General features: G+C 42.0%; 1 protein-coding gene across 1 annotated transcript in view; it reads left to right on the top strand.

Annotated features, from left to right (window-relative positions):
• The first annotated feature begins 16,245 nt into the window (after positions 1–16,245).
• TMTC1 (transmembrane O-mannosyltransferase targeting cadherins 1) overlaps positions 16,246–17,750 on the top strand; it is a 266,800-nt gene continuing 265,295 nt past the window's right edge. The window contains 1 exon segment of the mRNA XM_047740854.1: positions 16,246–16,728. Coding sequence (XP_047596810.1) covers positions 16,418–16,728 — 311 coding nt within the window. The 5' untranslated portion in view covers positions 16,246–16,417.

Here is a 17,750-nt window from a genome sequence, read left to right as displayed (position 1 = left end):
ATAAGTATTTGATAGAGTGCACTTGTAAAGTTATTGGGGCCTAGAATTTTCTTTATGGAAATGTTTTTAATAATAAATTCAATTCAATTAATTGTAGTTATTTTAATCTACTTTGTTTATTTCTGCTATTGTCTTTATTATTTCTTTCTATCTACTAACTTAGGGATTAATTTGCTAATGGATTTGGCTGGGAAATTCTTAGGGCAGGAGAACAGGAACAAGCTGAGTCTTCATTTGGGGCGATTTCTAAAGGCAAGGATTACTGCAGGCAAGATGAGGTTCGGCATGAAGGAAATGTTATGTGAATCACAAGGCATCCCGAGATTGTAACTGCATATCTAATAAAGGTGGTAGTAGTTCTGAGAACCACCCTTTAGCTATCCTCTGACTAGTCCAGATGTTGGCCACAAAAAACCATTTTGTATGCACATCTATACTGCTGTCATCATCTAAAGATGATTTTATCATCTCAAAATAAAACTATGGTGATAGAACAAAATCTGGCCTTGTTGTTCCTTTTGCCAAATGATGGGGCCTGCATGGCAGCACTTAAAACTCTGGAAATCCACACTATACAATTGTTATACCCAGGGGGGTGATGGGGTGATTAGCCTTTGGAGAATGCTTTGAAGATATCTTCTCAAACTAGTGAACCCCAGCCACAAATACTTCTCCCAGTGTCTGTTTGGGCTCACCTTGGAGATCTGGACACATCTCCTTTACTTTAGAGGTGGATTGTTCTACCTGATCACACATTGTTAGCAATAGCACAGACACTGCCTGGATTAGCTAACAGGAGGTCAAAAGCTATTAGATTGCCCAATACTATCTTTTAGTGCAGAAGTATTTCTTACAACTTTGACCAAGGTTAAATAATATATTTACGACAACTTTTCTAGTTGTGTCACCCCCCACTGTAGGATGAAGTGCCTCAAAGTCGGTAAATCTTGAGTACAGTTTCTTCATTTTGTAAATTACTTCTTCATTTTGTAAATTATTTGATACACTCTTCTGTGAGATATGGTTCCTAGAATGTAAAGGAATCTGGGACATATCAAAGTCTCCCAGAATTTCCCCACAGTCATAAATCAGATTGGTGTGTGGTAAACAAGTAAAGGTTTAGTGTCCACATAAGAAATAACACTCTAGAAGAGTATGGGGACTATCGGGGTTATAGGTTCTGTTTTCAAAGATAGAAATTTGTCAGTTGCAATCTATTGATAAGGATAGTTCTTAGCAAAGTTGAAAAACTCCCTGAGAATAACAAGTGAAGAAAAGACAGTCCCGATATTTATTCCAGATGAATTACTTCTGTGTTGTCCCTGGCCTCAGAGATAGTACTATAATTATTTTTGCAGTATTTTGCTGTTTGGTGTCAGGGTCCAGTATTTATATGACTGGAAGGTAGGGTTAATAATAGGGGAGTCAGCAGTGTTTGAGTTACAGATGCCTATCACTGGGGTATTTGATTGATTTTGAGGGACATGAATGAACATAGTAGTAGGGTTTTTTTATCAACAGTATTAGCCCTTATAGCTATAAGGAAACTGTGAGTTTGCTCTTAACAGTTAATGATAATTCTAGTAAGTTTAGGAGAGAGAGAAAAAAAAAAGTCAAGTGCCACTTTACTTGATTTGCAAAGCCTTGTTTCATTTTGTCCTAAGAACATCTCAAAACGTTTGGTCAAATCTGCCAGGTATATTAGGGAAACAATTTCCAACGCAATGAAATCCACTAGCTAAGTTCTAGTTCTAGCTTAAGGAAGGCCATGCACAAAAATGAGGGGAATGCAGCAGAAGCAATTGCCTGTGGATCTATCTAGAACTTTGTCAGAAGGAACTGAAAAGATACTTTTCAAAATCTCCTATAGATTTACCCTTTCTTTGTTTAGAAACTAGATCAATTCAATTCAGACTTTGTTGGAAATGCAACAGGTATGGCCCCAGGAAATAAGCCTTGTCTCACATATTATGCTTTTTCTTCTGTTCAGAGGAATCAGGAATAGCTGGATCCTTTTCTGAGCCTTTCTACTCAGCATTTTAGAACCAGACTTTAGCATCTAAAGAACTTACTGTTCTAGCTAGTTTAGTTCAGGTAGGCTGGGATTCTTAGTTCCTAGTAGTATTATAAGTTCTTGGTAAATATTTGTCCTTTTTTCCTCAGGACTTGGAAAAATCCATTTGCTTACAATCTACCTGTTTCTCATTCTATTTTGGTGAACTTATATATTTTTTTAAAGATTTATTTATTTGACAGACAAAAATCACAAGTAGGTAGAGAGGCAGGCAGAGAGAGAGGAGGAAGCAGGCTCCCTGCCGAGCAGGGAGTCCGATGCGGGGCTTGATCCCAGGACCCTGGGATCATGACCTGAGCCGAAGGCAGAGACTTTAACCCACTGAGCTACCCAGGCGCCCTGGTGGACTTATTTTTTGAAGAACTTGTCCTTTGGGGATGGGAGCAGAGCAGAAGGATGTGTCAGGATGGAGAGCTTTGGGGGAAAGAGAAGAGAATCCTGAAGAGAGTGGGAAAGAGGAGGAGTTGGTATCTAGAGCAATATTCAAAGGAAGTGGAGTTCAGGTGGGGTGTAGGAAATGACAAGATTTTAGTGAAACTGAAATGTTTTCAGTTTTTACATACTTTTCATTAGCTTTGGACCAGAACAACAACAACAAAAATCCTTTCATGAAGTCAGAATTTTGGTTAGAAGTTTCTTACCACGAAAAAAATGGCCAAGCATTGAGTGTTAGGAATTTTGCCTTTTTGCCCTAAGTTATCTCTAAGATAGATACTTTCATCATATTAAAAGTTCACCAATATGGCCACCTCACATTCCAAATTATTTTTAGTGAAATCACACCGTTTTGTAAGATATGCACAAGAATTTGAGTCAGAATGAGAATACATAGCATGAAGACATTTGGCGTGGGAGGTGTGATGATGGTATGAATTGTCCCCACAAGTATGGTGAAGAGAAGCACAGGTAATGCTTTAACACTGCTTATCTTGGCCCCTATCAGAATCTATGACTTCAGATCTAACAATGGTCAGCCTCCAGTAGACAGAGTTTTTGGAAATTCCATCTCTAAACTCTGGAGCCCAAAGATGGGACAGAAGGAAAGATAGAACTTGTAAGGTTTCCAGATGGTGACCCAAAGCACAGATTTTTTTGTTTTGTTTTGTTTTGTTTTGTTTTGTTTTTTTGGAGAGCCACTGCCTGACAAGACCTTAAAGTTGTCGGTCTTCATGGTCATTATTGGAAAAGAGTAAGTGATGTGCTCATCATTGATTTTATGGTGGGACTTGAGCCAAAGGGCTTGTAAGGGTCCTCCCTTTGAGTACCATGTCTGTGCTGCTGCTGCTAACATGTAATGTGGTCAGCTTAGGTTTTAGGGCTGGATTAGAGTAGAGCTGGCAAGCCTCTGGCACTTTTATTGCCACAGTCCTTTCCCTGGCCAATGAAATGCATTACCGATCAATCACAATAATTTGTTTTCTGCTCTGTACAGTGTTCTAGATTACGACCAAAAGTAGATATAGTATCGGCTAAATTGAGCATCTATTATGTGCCAGAAACTCTTCTAAGCACTGCAGAAATTAAGTCCTGTATTCCTCACCTGAGTCCTTTTTAGAGATTCTATAAGCCTGCCCAAGGTCACACAGCTAGGAAATGCCAGGTCTAGGATTCAGTCCCCAGCAGTCTGGCTGGAGAATTGCATGTTTCATACTGTGCTGTCAGACCCCTGGTCAGAGGCAGCACACACACTGTAACTAGAGCTGATAGTATGAGTGTGCACTGTAACACAGCTTGTGAAAATATTGAAATGCTTTCATAAGTATGGGCAGATATTGTCCCTCTGCTGCCTTCACCTGGCCCTTCCCTTGGGACCTCCTCTCCGAACTCCTAACAAAAGACTTAATGTCCAGCCCAGAGAAGAGCTTCCAGAAGCTATCTCAAGGATGAAGGCTGGTTCTGGTTGGTCTGTGTTGGCCAGTGCCCATGCTTCATGAGTCACTAAATATGGAGTTTAAAATATCATCTCTAGATGTGACAATTCTAGATCTTGGCTCTAGCAATAAACAGTATCAATATTATGTACATACAATCTTATTTAATGTAACATTCATTCACACTTCATACTGTAATAAAACCATATCAAAATATAGAAACAAATACTTTAAAAAGTAAACACATGACAACACTTTTTAAATGAACTTTTACTATGTTTTTCTAAGCTCCTTTTCTCATCACTAGCCAAAGTTCATTTTCCACCAATGATAATCACGCTAATGTTGCTTTCCCAGTCACTTTTCAAGATGATAAAATTAGACTTTCTGCTTAATTTTTTTGGTACCAACTATCTGATTCCAAATTTCTCAGTAGAATGAAATTTCACTTTTATGACCATTATCTCCCAGGTAGAACAATTCTCCCATCCATCTCTGAGCTGTGTCTTACTGCTTCTGAGAAGCTGCCAGTCCTCTTTGAGATGCCCCAGGACCAGAGTCCCCGAACAGAGCTGGCAGATCAGTGGACGTATGTGAGGTCTGGAGCCCATTCCGCTGTTGCCTGTCTGCACAAATCCCCTTCTGCTCCAAGATTCCATTTCATTCCAGGACTCTGGTTCTCTGGCTCCTGTCTGTGAATAACCACTGGCATTTCCTCCCGTGAACTCTGGCTGCTGACCCATTCTCTGTCTCCATTCCTCTATTCCTGTCTCTGCTGCAGGCTCCACCTTGTGGCATCTCTTGTCACTGACCCACCCAAGCCTGGACTTCATTTTGGCTAAGCACCGTGGGACAGAACTGGCTTTCTCTGAGCGAGTTTCTTCTGAGATGTAATTTAGATACTAGATGCCTTCCACCGAGTTCAAACTGTTCAAGTCACAGCTGGGCCCACAGCTTGGTAAATTGAATTTGAAAAGGACCAAGTTCATTCTGACTTTCAAGCAACATTGTTATGTAAGAAGAGAACCACTTAACAATAGAAAAACAACAAAAAATGTTTATTAGGAATTGTTCTTCATTCACACTTGAATAGTAAAAAGAAATGATATTAAGTTGTAGCTAAATAATGTTAAAAGAAAAATTAAGGGAAGAGAAACTTAAGAGAGTAAGAGACCCGAGACTTGCCTTCTTTGGAGATTTCGGAATATTTGCAGTAATTTTAGGCAAGGCAGTCTGGAGGAAGAGCACTGACCTTGCAAGCTTCCTTCCAAAAAAGGAAAGCAGGTGAAGTGGTTCTAAGTCAGAAATCAGAATTAAAATCACTCAGGAGAAGTGACAATGTAGAGAGTGAATCCTGTAACTAGAGGAAATAGGTGTATACCTCAGAGTGTGAATTTATTCACTTTCACTCAGAAATTTATAAGATTCTACAAATGTGTCACTTTCTACTTTTTAAGCATTGGAGATACTTACAATGTATATTGTAATAGAAAAAGAAAACAGTGAATTTCCCTCCTGCCACAAGGAACTCCTAAACATCCTGCTTCTGGAAGTCCTGTATTCTATCCATTTATGAATGCATTCAAATATTTATGTATTCCATCAAGTAACAAATATTTGATTTGTTATTGTGTGCGGGCAATCTGCTAAGCTCCAGGGGCAGACAGAACAGTGCTGCTCCTGATTTTGGTAATTTAAAGCCAGTGAAAAAGATTTCCAATAGTAAAGCATTTATAAAGCAGAAAAATATTTGTGAAGTCCTAGCCTTCCTACTATATAAGTCAGTTGTATTATTTAAACCTTCATAGTTCATTGTTTGAGGTGACCTGTACCTACTGTGTTTACTAAGTTTATTCATATCACTTACTCTTTACACTTCTCTTACATACACCATTTTAGGAAGAAAACACAAGAGAAAGGTTTTCTCTTCCCATTCTCTGTTCACTTGCAAACCATATTGCTGTTTTGTTAGGATTTTTTAAGGAGGAACTGACTGGAAAAGCAGAGTGTATGTTAGTACTAACCCCTTTGTTGCCTCTCATTCTTTTTAAGAAATGTGTGTATATATGTGTGTTGTATGCAATATGACACAATGCACCTACAATATGTGCATAAAGCATCATTGTAAAGCCTAATGACTAATTCCTAATTTGTGCTCTTCCCAGACGATTCAATGATTTCTGAGCATTTCAAGTCCATGGAGCCCCCCTTAATTGGCATGCTGTTGATGTCATGTATGTTTCTGTCCTTTTTAAAAAAAGCTTCTCTGAGAGATAATTTATATACCATCAAATTCACCTTTATAAGTATAGTGTACAATTCAATAGATTGTAGTATACTCCCAGGATTGTGCAACCATCACCACAATATAATTTGAAAACATTTTCACTTCTCTAAAGAGAAATCCTGTTGCCACTAAGAGTCCTCCCCATGACCCCTCTCCCCAGCCCCTGGCAACCAGTAATTTACTTTCTGCCTCTATAGATCTGTAAGCATGCAGTTTCAACCACATTTAATAACTTATCACCATATTTACCATTTAAATTGCATTCTTCTTCTCCCTCTATACTTTCATCTGGAATCATTTTCATTCTGTTGGGAAACTACTGTTAGCATTTCCTTTTGTACTGGTTTTCCAGTGATACACTCTTTCTGTTTTTGCTAGTCAAAGTCTTACTTTTCACCTTTGCTGAGATGATCCAGATCCCCAGAAGTTGGGCTGGAGTTAGAAGTGGTGGCCTACTTCCAGTTCCTCTTTATTTCTAGGATGGCTTCCTCAGGGTCCCGGCTCAATGTAAAAGTTGGGTTACCAGAACACCTATCCTTGGCAGAACTTGGACTTCAAGAGTGTTTTATTCTTCCTGGTGCTTCTAGGATCAATGCTCTGTTTAGCCTCTCACTCATCCTTGAGACCCAAAGTGCCCCAAACGTTGGGCTCACCCTTTGTCTTCTTCTCTTGGCCTGGCTCTACCGTACTGTTAAGAATCTGATGTTATGAGGTAAATGTTGTTTATTTTTTTATTTTTAAAGATTTTATTATTTATTTATTTGACAGACAGAGATCACAAGTAGACAGAGAGACAGGCAGAGAGAGAGGAAGGGAAGCAGGCTCCCCGCTGAGCAGAGAGCCTGATGCTGGGCTCAATCCCAGGACCCTGGGATCATGACCCAAGCCGAAGGAAGGGGCTTTAACCCACTGAGCCACCCAGGTGCCCCTAGTAAATGTAGTTTAATCTGATTTCTCTTTATCTTCCAAAGGAGGATCGATTAGAATTGTCTAATTCCCTATTATAGGGAGGGAAAGTCTCTCACTTTCCTTTCCCTTATTTCTAATATCCCTGACGTTCTTGTTCTCTCTAGAATACCAGTTCACTATCTCCTACTCTAGAATTACAACAAACAGAGTAGAGGAGCTTAAGAGGAGGACCTGTAGCTTTAAAGGAAAGAAACCCAAAATGTCCTTGAAGATCCTAGGAAAGAACTACCCTTGGAAAAGAAGAGTCTTTTCATCATCTTATTTTGTTTATTTTTTTTTTGTTTTGTTTTTTTGTTTTTGTTTTTGCTAGTCTGTTTCCACCATAAACTCACCTTAAGCTTCACAAGGAAATTTTTTTTAAAAAGTTTTTTTTTTTAAAGCAGATTGAAGAAAGGATAAGCATTCATGATTAAACAGCCGAATAACTTTGCTAATAATTCTTTTGTAACCATAGGATAATATGAAAAATTTCATATATGAAGTAATTGTTAACAATTTATGTCATGTGAAGTTAAAATTCTGGAAAGAAATATTATTAGAGTTTTTTGTTTTGTTTTGTTTTGTTTTTTGAGAAGCAATTTGATCCTGCCAGTCCAAGTAGAAATATCAGAACAGCTGGATGACTCATTGGCAACTGAGGCATTCTCTGACATGAGGAACCGAGAAGGTTTGTAGTCTCCATCCCACAACTGCAGTGAGACAGTGATGAGCAAAAAAACCTACAGTTGTCCAACCTAAATCTAGGTTAGGCTGATAGCCATATTCTCAGAACGAATGACTAAATAAGTGAATGAATGAATGAATGGCCAGGAATTGGGAAGCAGATATCTAAGAATTGTTTAAGAGCAGATTTTCCATAATGGAGAGAAACAGAAGTAGCAAGAAAATTACTGAAAAGAAAGAGACAGAAAAATCATCACCACTGTCACCGTCTTTCATCAAGGCTCTACTTTTACTGAGCAGATCTACTATGTATCAGGTACTCTTCAAAGCTCTTTACTCAGCTCAGATACTCTTCATACTTGCCCTCTGAGGTACTTTCAGAGTACCTCTTTGGAAACTGGAACTATGCACCGTGGTAATCTGGCAGAGAAGGGCCCAGTTCTCTGTGCGCATCCTGAATATAAACAGTTGGAAGCAAAATGGAGAATTACTTTAGAACAAGTATGGAGTACTTTGGTATTGGAGTACCAAAATTTTGCTACTTCCAGGGAACATAGATTAAATGGAAACTTCCTTCATTCATGAGCAAGTGATTTTCAACTTGAGGGCAGACAATAATACTCAGGATTAGTTTTAGTGAAAATAAATTATAGCTAAAACTATAGTAGCCATCCGGGTACTTATTTGTGCCCAAATTATTGACTTTCTTTTTAAATGGTTCTTCCTATTATTTTTCCTGAATTTTTCACATTTCGTAGGCATCTTATTCATAGCAAAACTCGAATATGGCAATTTAATCCTTGTGTGGTAATTTTCACTCACCTGATAATATATTGGCAGAATAATAAAAGTTCTTATGGACATCTCCTATAAAGTATCCCCAAATACAAAAGGTATAATCTTCTTAGGTCTGCTTAAAAATTTATCAGAAATACATTTGTTCCAATAGAAGTGATAACATCTAAAATTTAAAATTTACATGTATATGAGTGTAAGACTTTATATATATGACATATTATATATTCATATATATGAAAACACTTTCTAATGATAAACTTTGATTTTTATGGAAAGCATCACTGTTTTAGTACCCATGCCTCCTGGCAGCTATATTTCACTGGTTCAGGGATGGTGAGGGTTTCAATTCACAGGCCAATCAACTTATCCACAGAGAGTGGCAGCCTGGGCGGCCATGTTGAGAAGGATTCCAAGATGGCCCATGGAGTGAATGTGCAAGACCATTACAACTGACTGTGAAGATTTTTATAAGCATGGGAAAGGAGAGGATTTATGACCTGTTTCGTGGGTTTGGCACCCCTGTTTCTCATGTTACCACCTCTTAGTAGCTGTTATCTGAATTTTGGGCCAAGTATGAAGGAAAAAATATTCGGGGCGCTTCCATAAATACAAATCAGTTAGCAATGACAGCATTTCCAGGACGCTCTGATACTTCGAGGATAAGCATAATGGTCATTCTCTTTAAAAAGGCTAAGATTGGGCGCCTGGGTGGCTCAGTGGGTTAAGCCGCTGCCTTCGGCTCAGGTCATGATCTCAGGGTCCTGGGATCGAGTCCCGCATCGGGCTCTCTGCTCAGCAGGGAGCCTGCTTCCTCCTCTCTCTCTGCCTGCCTCTCCATCTACTTGTGATCTCTCTCTGTCAAATAAATAAATAAAATCTTTAAAAAAAAAAAAATTTTAAAAAGGCTAAGATGCCCTCCTAATCCCTCAGACTACTTTAGAGGGAAGGAATGAAATCACTGAATAAATGAGAAGAGAAAGAATATGTGAAACAGACTGTAAAGCAAGAATCTGTTTCTACTTTGTCTTCTGTCTAACCAGAAAGGCCATAAGATTCAGCCTGAATCCAAGATGTGCAAAGAAGACATAAAATTATTTAAAAACAATAACCAACACCACCGCCACCACCACAGCAACAACAAAACTCCCCTGGCTGTCTCCTTCATAGAACCATGGCCAAAAATAAAATCTGAAAGACATTTTCTTTTTTTTTTCCTGTAAGCTGCAGCAGGACCTGAAAAGATTCACTTGTATCCCTCTCGATGATCTCACATATGGAAAAATAGGCCAAGAAAGAAGACTTAGCAGCACAGTGAGAAAAGATGGGAGACTGTTATTTCTCAAGGGAAATTATCTCCAGATATAATCTTATTTTTTGACAAAGGAAAACTGGCATGGTAGGTTCTCCAACTACTTTAATAATGTAGGAAATAGGCAATGTCCTTGGCTTTTGGCAGGTATTTTATTAGCTTTTTAATGCCCCGAGCCTGCTTATTTTGTCTGTCCCCAGACCTTCTGAGGAAAGGTGGGGAATGGACCTCAGGATCATCTGTGAGGTGGGGAATTTCTTAAGAAAATAATTTTTATATTTCAACAAAACATAGATAAATGTGACATATCAAATTAAATATGTGAAAGCCAAGTGTTACTGTACAACATAGGACATAAAACAATATTGGTGACTCATAAATATTTTACATAGACCAACCATGCTTGCAGATTTTTCTCATAATTTGTTCTTTCTTTTCTAAAATAGTCATTGGTTTTGAGCTGCACCATCTACAAACCGACAATCACACATGAGTTCCCAAAGTTAACTCCCCACCAGCATTTATGCAGGGGCTCTAGGTTTTTACGGTTTTCTTTATTCCTTCTTCCCTCTCTCCCAATCTCTCTCCCTTCCTTCTTTCTTTTAGCTTAGTTTTTATTTTCATAGCCTTTCCAGAATATTTTAAATAGGGGAAAAGAAGGGAGTTTAATATAATAGCTTTGACAATGCCTGTTGTTTCTTCCATTCTTCTTCCGGGGTATCCAGTTTCTTAAATGAAAAACTTTTGTATTACAGAAGAATTTAAAAGTAGAAAAATAGTATTAAGGAGTACTTGGGCACAATCTCCACAAGAGTACCCCTGCATCTGACACCAATTGCACGTGTAGAGCGTTCCCCAAACCACCCTGTTTTGATAATTTGCTGGAAGGATTCATAGAGTTCACTGAAAACTGTTACACTCACAGTTAAGGATTATTAAAGAGAAAGGATACAGATGAAAATCAGCCAAGGAAAGAAGTGCCCAGAACAGAGTCTGGGAGAAGTACCAAACACAGAATGCCCGTTGTGTTCTCTCCATGAAGTCAAGATATGTCTCTATCCTGGCATTAATGTGTGATAATGGTCACAATTGCCATTGGCAAAGCTCATCGGGGCCTTTGGTGTCCCGACTTTTTACTGGGACTCAGCACAAAGTGCCTGCATGGCTGACTCAGTCATCAGCCCCTCCCAGAGCTCAGGCTAAGATCTTTAGTCGCTAGTTCCCTCAGGAGTCAGAGCTGATACTGTTTGACCCAGAGTTCCCGTCATAAACTGCATTGTTAGACTGTCTGGTGGCCAAAGCCCTAGGCAAACAAAGACACTTCTGTGAGGCAGGAAATTCCAGGGGCCTAAAGATTATCTCCCAGTGGCTAAGGCAAAGGCCAGGCCTTTCTTCAGGTGAGGCTAATTCTTCACTACACAAGTATAGTCATTCCTTTGCCTCTGTGTGCCATACTTACACTCAAATTCAAACTTACGATACCAATAATGACCAAACTTATTTCATCTGCTAGTGCGCCAGAGTCAACTCATACTAACTGACAAAAATGGATTATTAAATATTTAGGAGTTTTGTAAGCTGGTTGTTAAATACAGGTGTTATAAAACATTTAGTTATATAAACATATGGATTAGATTAAAAACAAAGATAATAAATGTTTAAAACTCATCATGTTGTAATTATTTTACTATTAATATGCTTTTGATCTTATCTAGGTCGACTGTATCTGGTGAGAGTTATGTAGAATGTTACGCTACTAGGCCTTTCTTCCTATCTCTGTGTTCAGTGACATCATGTTGGTAGCATGAAATTGACCATGGTAAGAATATTTACACCATGAAATTCAACAAATGCTATGAATCAGGACTTTTTGGATGCATTTTAATTTTGAGAAGCATCTTTTTGTTGATCCAATTGTTACTAGAACTGTTCAGAGTATTTTATAGGTTATGACAACATTAAGATAAATTTCTGAGAAGTTATTTCAAAATATAAATTGTAGTACTTCTAGAGCTAATGATTCTGATGGGGTAATTTTTCTAAAAATTTTAACTCTTCATACAAGTCAGTTGTAAGCCTGAATTTAATGTTAAATGCAAATTGATAACATAGCATTTGAGTGTTTTTTCCTTTTTTTCTTTCTTTTCTTTTTTTTAAGATTTTATTTATTTATTTGACAGAGAGAGAGACAGTAAAAGAGGGAACACAAGCAGAGGGGAGTGGGAGAGGGTGAAGCAGGTTTCCTGCAGAGCAGAGAGCCGGATATGGGCCTGGATCCCAGGACTCTGGGATCATGACCCGAGGTGAAGGCAGATGCTTAAAAACAGAGCCACGCAGGCACCATTTGAGTGTTTTTTTCCTGACATTTCCTATAAGTTCTGTAGGTTGTACAAGAAAAGTGTATGATTAAAGTCTAAAAATAAAAATATATGTAATTAAAATTTTATTCATATGAAAATATTTTTTTCTCTCATATACAGTAATCTTAAAAGGAAATGTCTGTTTCCAAGACTGTGGATATTTGCTTTGCAGTGTTGCAGCAGCTTTCAAAACCAGAGATTCTGAACTCTAGTAAGTACTTGCTATGCTTTATTTTAATGTACATGTGTATGCTTTTATCTTGTAGTGATTTGCTGACAAAGTTTATTGCCTGAGAGACAGCAAGTACAAGATCACAGATATTGTTTAATTTTTAATTCTGGGCAGAATTCACAGAGATACATCCCAGGGATAGGAGTGGAAGCCAGTTTATGTCCATGAGGAGCCCCTCCTCTCTCTGGGGGCAGCTGCTGCCATGGCTGCCACCAGCCTGGGCCAAGCCTGGATGCAGCCAATTCTCACACCACACCTCAGTCTGTCCCATGCTTGTCCTGCCTAGGGCTGACCTGCTTCTTCAAGTGCATATTGCCTGTCCTATCACTGGCGCAGCGGGTGATGGGGTGAGAATGTTTTAATTTTCTTGTTTTTTTTTTTTTTTTCTATTTTCCTGTATTCTCCTCAAGAGCAGGTAATAGATAAATAACTAGCTCACGAACATTTATTTTTAACACCAATTATATTATCAGCTCTTTTTCTGAATTTATGACTTTATAACATTGCATTTGTCCCTTTATATAGGGTATACCTGAACGGGGTGTTTATTAGGCTGAAAAAGCAGAGTGGGCAGTAATTTGAAATTTGTTTTAGTAAAATACCTACTTATCCTTGATTTATTTTTAGTTGTGTCCTAATTCCTTTAAGGACCATGGTACATTTTAATTTACATGAGCGACTTAATCTGTATGACTGTCAGGCACTTCTGTAATAATTTGTGTTTTAAATTGCTCTGAGTGGACAAAAGATGTCTTAGAAGGTAGTATTGCTCTAATTTTAAATCCTTTAAAAATAATCAGAGACTAAGTAACAAGAATGAAATCTCATTTCCTTTTGGACCCCTTTATTAGCCAAGATGAGTGCTTTACACCTTAAGAGAGAAGCAGAGGGGATGATGCACTGGCGTATCAATGTAAACCCACCTCTGACGTCACTGCTTGTACACTGTTTTCCAGGAACACAGAACAGGACTGAGATAGGAGGGGATTAGGCTGCAAAGAACTGCTCAATTTCTAAAAAGCATTTATTTACTGCTTCGTGCTTGAGAGGACTTTAGAGGAATCTCAAACTCATCATCCAAACCAAACAGAAGAGAGATGCCACTGAACTTAGAGGAAAACTTAATGAAACTGAGCTCAGAAACCTGGAGTCCCACTTACAGGTTTCCTTTATCTTTTCCCTTTTATCTCCTCCATTATCTTTTTGGTGTTTGGAGTCAGTTCTCCTCCTTCTACCCTTCTCTCCATTGTCATGGAGAACTCTGATAACTCACTGCATCTAAAAAGGAAAACAACTCAGGTAAGAAGGGGGTGGGCTGGGCTGTTTAAGGATAATTGGAGGGAGAAAAGGTCTCCGTAAAAATCCATTATTAGTCACTCTTTGGAATTAAGACCTTGTCTCAAGGTAAGGATTTTAGGTAAACAATTGATATATTGGCTTATTAAACCTACAATCATTTCAGAAAAGATAATTTTATTATCCTAGCCAGCTGTAACTTAGAAAGTTAGACTTTTAGGGGTGCCTGGGTGGCTCAGTCGGTTAAGCCTCTGCCTTCGGCTCAGGTCATGATCTCAGGGTCCTGGGATTGAGCCCCAGCCCCACACTGGGCTCTCTGCTCAGCAGGGAGCTTGCCTACTTGTAATCTCTCTCTCTGTCAAATAAATAAATAAAAATCTTAAAAAAAATAGAAAGACTTTTATAGTGTTAACTTTATATACACAACCACACAGGCACACAATTTAGCACATTGTAGCATAGGGTGTTCTCTTAATATATTTCTTTTAAGTTGAAATATATTTTTGGGCAGGAAAAGAGGAAAGGCTGTATTGTGTTCTTGGGAAAGAGGGTAGATTCAGGTGTCTGTAGGGTCTGGGTATTAAACCTATCAAGGGTCAACAAGTTTTAACCTAAGGATAAAGACATCCATGCTTGGGTTTCTCAATTTCATTTTACATTCACTAAGTTTCAAGTCACCAAAGTAAAATGGATGAAATGCATCTTGACTTTGGAATATTTGCCTTCATTCACTGCGTTTTCAACTGCTCGGATACATCCTTTAAAAAAAAAAAACACACGGGGCGCCTGGGTGGCTCAGTGGGTTAAGCCTCTGCCTTCGGCTCAGGTCAGGATCTCAGGGTTCTGGGATCGAGTCCCGCATAGGGCTCTCTGCTCAGCAGGGAGCCTGTTTCCCTTCCTCTCTCTCTGCCTGCCTCTCTGCCTACTTGTGATCTCTGTCTGTCAAATAAATAAATAAAATCTTTAAAAAAAAAAAAACACACACACCAAAAAAGTGTTGTGGTAAAGAGTCACGCAAATGCTCAGTTATTATAAGAACAATTTCTGCCTTTTATTTTACTTTTTTTTTTTTTAAGATCAATGAACCTTTTAAGAATTTTTGAAGGTTGGGAATAAATAAATTTTGTATTTTAAGTCTTTCTCTTTGGATATATCAAATTACGGGTAACTTAAGTAACATAGCAATGGATATTTGCGATGGGACTCAAAGAGTAAACAGACTTGAAATCTGGAGAAATTCTAGCAATCATTATTCTGGGATACCTACTTTATTTACATACATAACTAGTATTTTTAGAAAAAGAAAATAACTTTTCAGAAATATGGGGAGATTGGGAGTCAAAGCCGGAGGCCTTAACGTTTTAACTTTTTTCCTTCTTTTTCTTCTTCTTTTTTTTTCTCAAGTGGTATTGACTTAGCAGGAACAGTTCAAACAAGCCCTCAGTCCAGGAAATAATCATCAGACCACTTAGAAGTGATCCACTTAGATGGGAAGAAAAAGTAATTTGCTCAGCATCTTCAGGATCGTCTTAAAGAGTTTCAGTAAGAAATAAATTGAGAAGGAATGTTTCAGAAAACAATTCCATGCCCAGACCCAAACCCCAAATCGAAGCTGGGACTTTTCCCAAGTGCGAGCAAAGCGATGGGCCCTGAAAGGCGAACAGCCCGCGGCGCCCCTGAACAAACCGCGCAGGGCGGGCGGGAAGCCCTCGGCCCGCAGACCCTTTCTCTTGGTTTCGGAAAAGTGCTTCGGGCAGCTCCGTTTCCACGGGGAGGCTGCGAGCGCGAGGAGGGGAGGCGGACAGGGCGACGGGACGGGCGACGGGACGGGCGACGGGACGAGCGCGGGCGCGGGCGGGAGAGCCTGTGGCCGGCCTCCGCCGCCGCTGTTGTCCGGGGTGCTGAAAGCCGGGAACTTCCCGGGAAGCCGCGGCCACTTTTCTCTGGGTCGGAGCGGGGGATGTGGGGTTTCAGGGTGCGCACCTGCTAAGCCCGCCCTGGTCCTGGGCCGGGAGATGTCGGCAGAGACCCTCCTAGCCCCGTGGGTGTGGGTGGGGGGGTGCGTGACTCGGGGGCGGGGGTGAGTGCGGGCGGGAGCGCCGGGCAGGACTCCGGGGCCCCTTCTCCGCCTCTCCAGCAGCCCCGCGCCGCGACCCCGCTCCACCAGCGCGCGAACTCCGGCGGGGGGGACGCGGGCGCCCAGGGCTGAGTGCGGCTGGGAGCGGGGCGGGGGAGGAGGGCGCTGGGGGTGTGGGGGGGCGGCCCTAGTCCGGGGATGGGGGGGCGGCGGGTGGAGGCGAGAGCGAGCGGGGCATGCGCAGTGGGGCGGAGGAGGTGGCGATGGCCGGGGGAGGCGGGGGGACTGCTGTTTATTTGCAGCTGGGCCAACTCGGCGGCGCAGGCGGCGGCGGAGCGCGGGGCGCCAGCGGCGGGTCCGGCTGCCGCCGCATCATGCCCGAGGCCACCTCCCGGCAACCGCGGCGCGCCGCCGGGGCCCCGGCCGGGGAGAATGCCAGACGCCCGGGAGCGGCTAGGGCAGCGGCGGTGGCGGCGGCACGATGGTGGTGACAGGCTCTGCCCGAGGCGGCGGCGGCGGGAGCGGGGACCGCGCGCCCTCCCGGCGGCGGGGCTGCGGACTCGCGCCGGCCGGGGCCGCGGCGCTGCTGGCCGGGGCGAGCTGCCTATGCTACGGCCGCTCCCTGCAGGGCGAGTTCGTGCACGACGACGTGTGGGCGATCGTGAACAACCCCGACGTACAGCCGGGCGCCCCGCTTCGCTGGGGCATTTTCACCAACGACTTCTGGGGCAAGGGCATGGCCGAGAACACCAGCCACAAGTCCTACCGGCCGCTCTGCGTCCTCACCTTCAAGTGAGTCCCTTAGCTCGCGCTCGCAGCCGCAGCCGTTTCTCTTCGCCTCTCGTCCGAGCTGGGAGAAGTTGCGGGACCAGCTGGGGGGGGGGGGGTCGTTTCTTTTCTTGGGGCCCCTTCCTCTCCACGCCTCCCTCCTCTGCTGCTGTCCACGCCACTCCGCGCCGCTGTCCCGGCCCCGCTTCTCTGGGCTCCCGGGGAGGTTCGGGAGGCGCGGGCTGGGAGTTGGGATCGAGTTTCTCTGGAGTCTGCGCTCTCGGCGGGCTGTTCTCTCGGGCTTGGGCTGGGAGCGGGGCTGCTAGAGCTGCTCCCGCACTTGGTCAAGTGCGACCGCGCGAGCCCGGCGAGTTCCGGGCTGGAGGCTGTGGTGGGGAAGCTTCCAAGTTGGGAATTTCTCGGAGGTTGTTGGGTAGCCTTGCTGATGGCGAGAGAATCAGTCCGTTTGGGGTTGCGTTCAGAGGAGAGGCGAGAGCCGTGCGAGGGCTGCACGGGTTTTGGGGAGGCGCAGCAGAGGGAGCGGAGGCTCTCCCCCTACCTGCAGTCTTTGGCTGCTCCCGGAGCCTTTCCAGTCCGCAGGTTTGCGGAAGGGCTCGGGATTTAGATAAGATGCAAAGCAAAGGAAGGCAGAGCGTGGGATCCTCTGGAGATCCTGGTGTCCCAGTCGAAAGAGTTTTTGTTTTACAACCTCAGAGTCATGATTCAGCATTTCTGGTGTGAATAAAGTGTAAAGGAACCGAGAGAACGCCAGGGTTTTGTAGGGTGGAGTATTTTCTTGAATTTAAAAGAGGGCTTGCTTCAGAAGGAAGAGGAGGAGGGCTTTGTATGAGTGTTACCTGGTACACTGTGAGCTTGACTCAACCCTTTTTAATTTGGCTCAGCCTTTAAGCTTATAATGTGCCGGACAAAAACTTGAAATATTGGTTCAGTATCATCAGTGTTTTAAGCCTTTTCCAGTGGGTGTAATATGAACCCGTCTTTATGGTAGTAGTTATTCGAGACGGGATATGCAGCTTGAAAAGCTT

This window comes from Lutra lutra, chromosome 8 (genome assembly GCF_902655055.1).
Source record: "Lutra lutra chromosome 8, mLutLut1.2, whole genome shotgun sequence".
Classification (NCBI taxonomy): Eukaryota; Metazoa; Chordata; class Mammalia; order Carnivora; family Mustelidae; genus Lutra; species Lutra lutra.
Note: the sequence above shows the minus strand (reverse complement) of the source record. Positions and strands in the feature narration are given on the sequence as shown.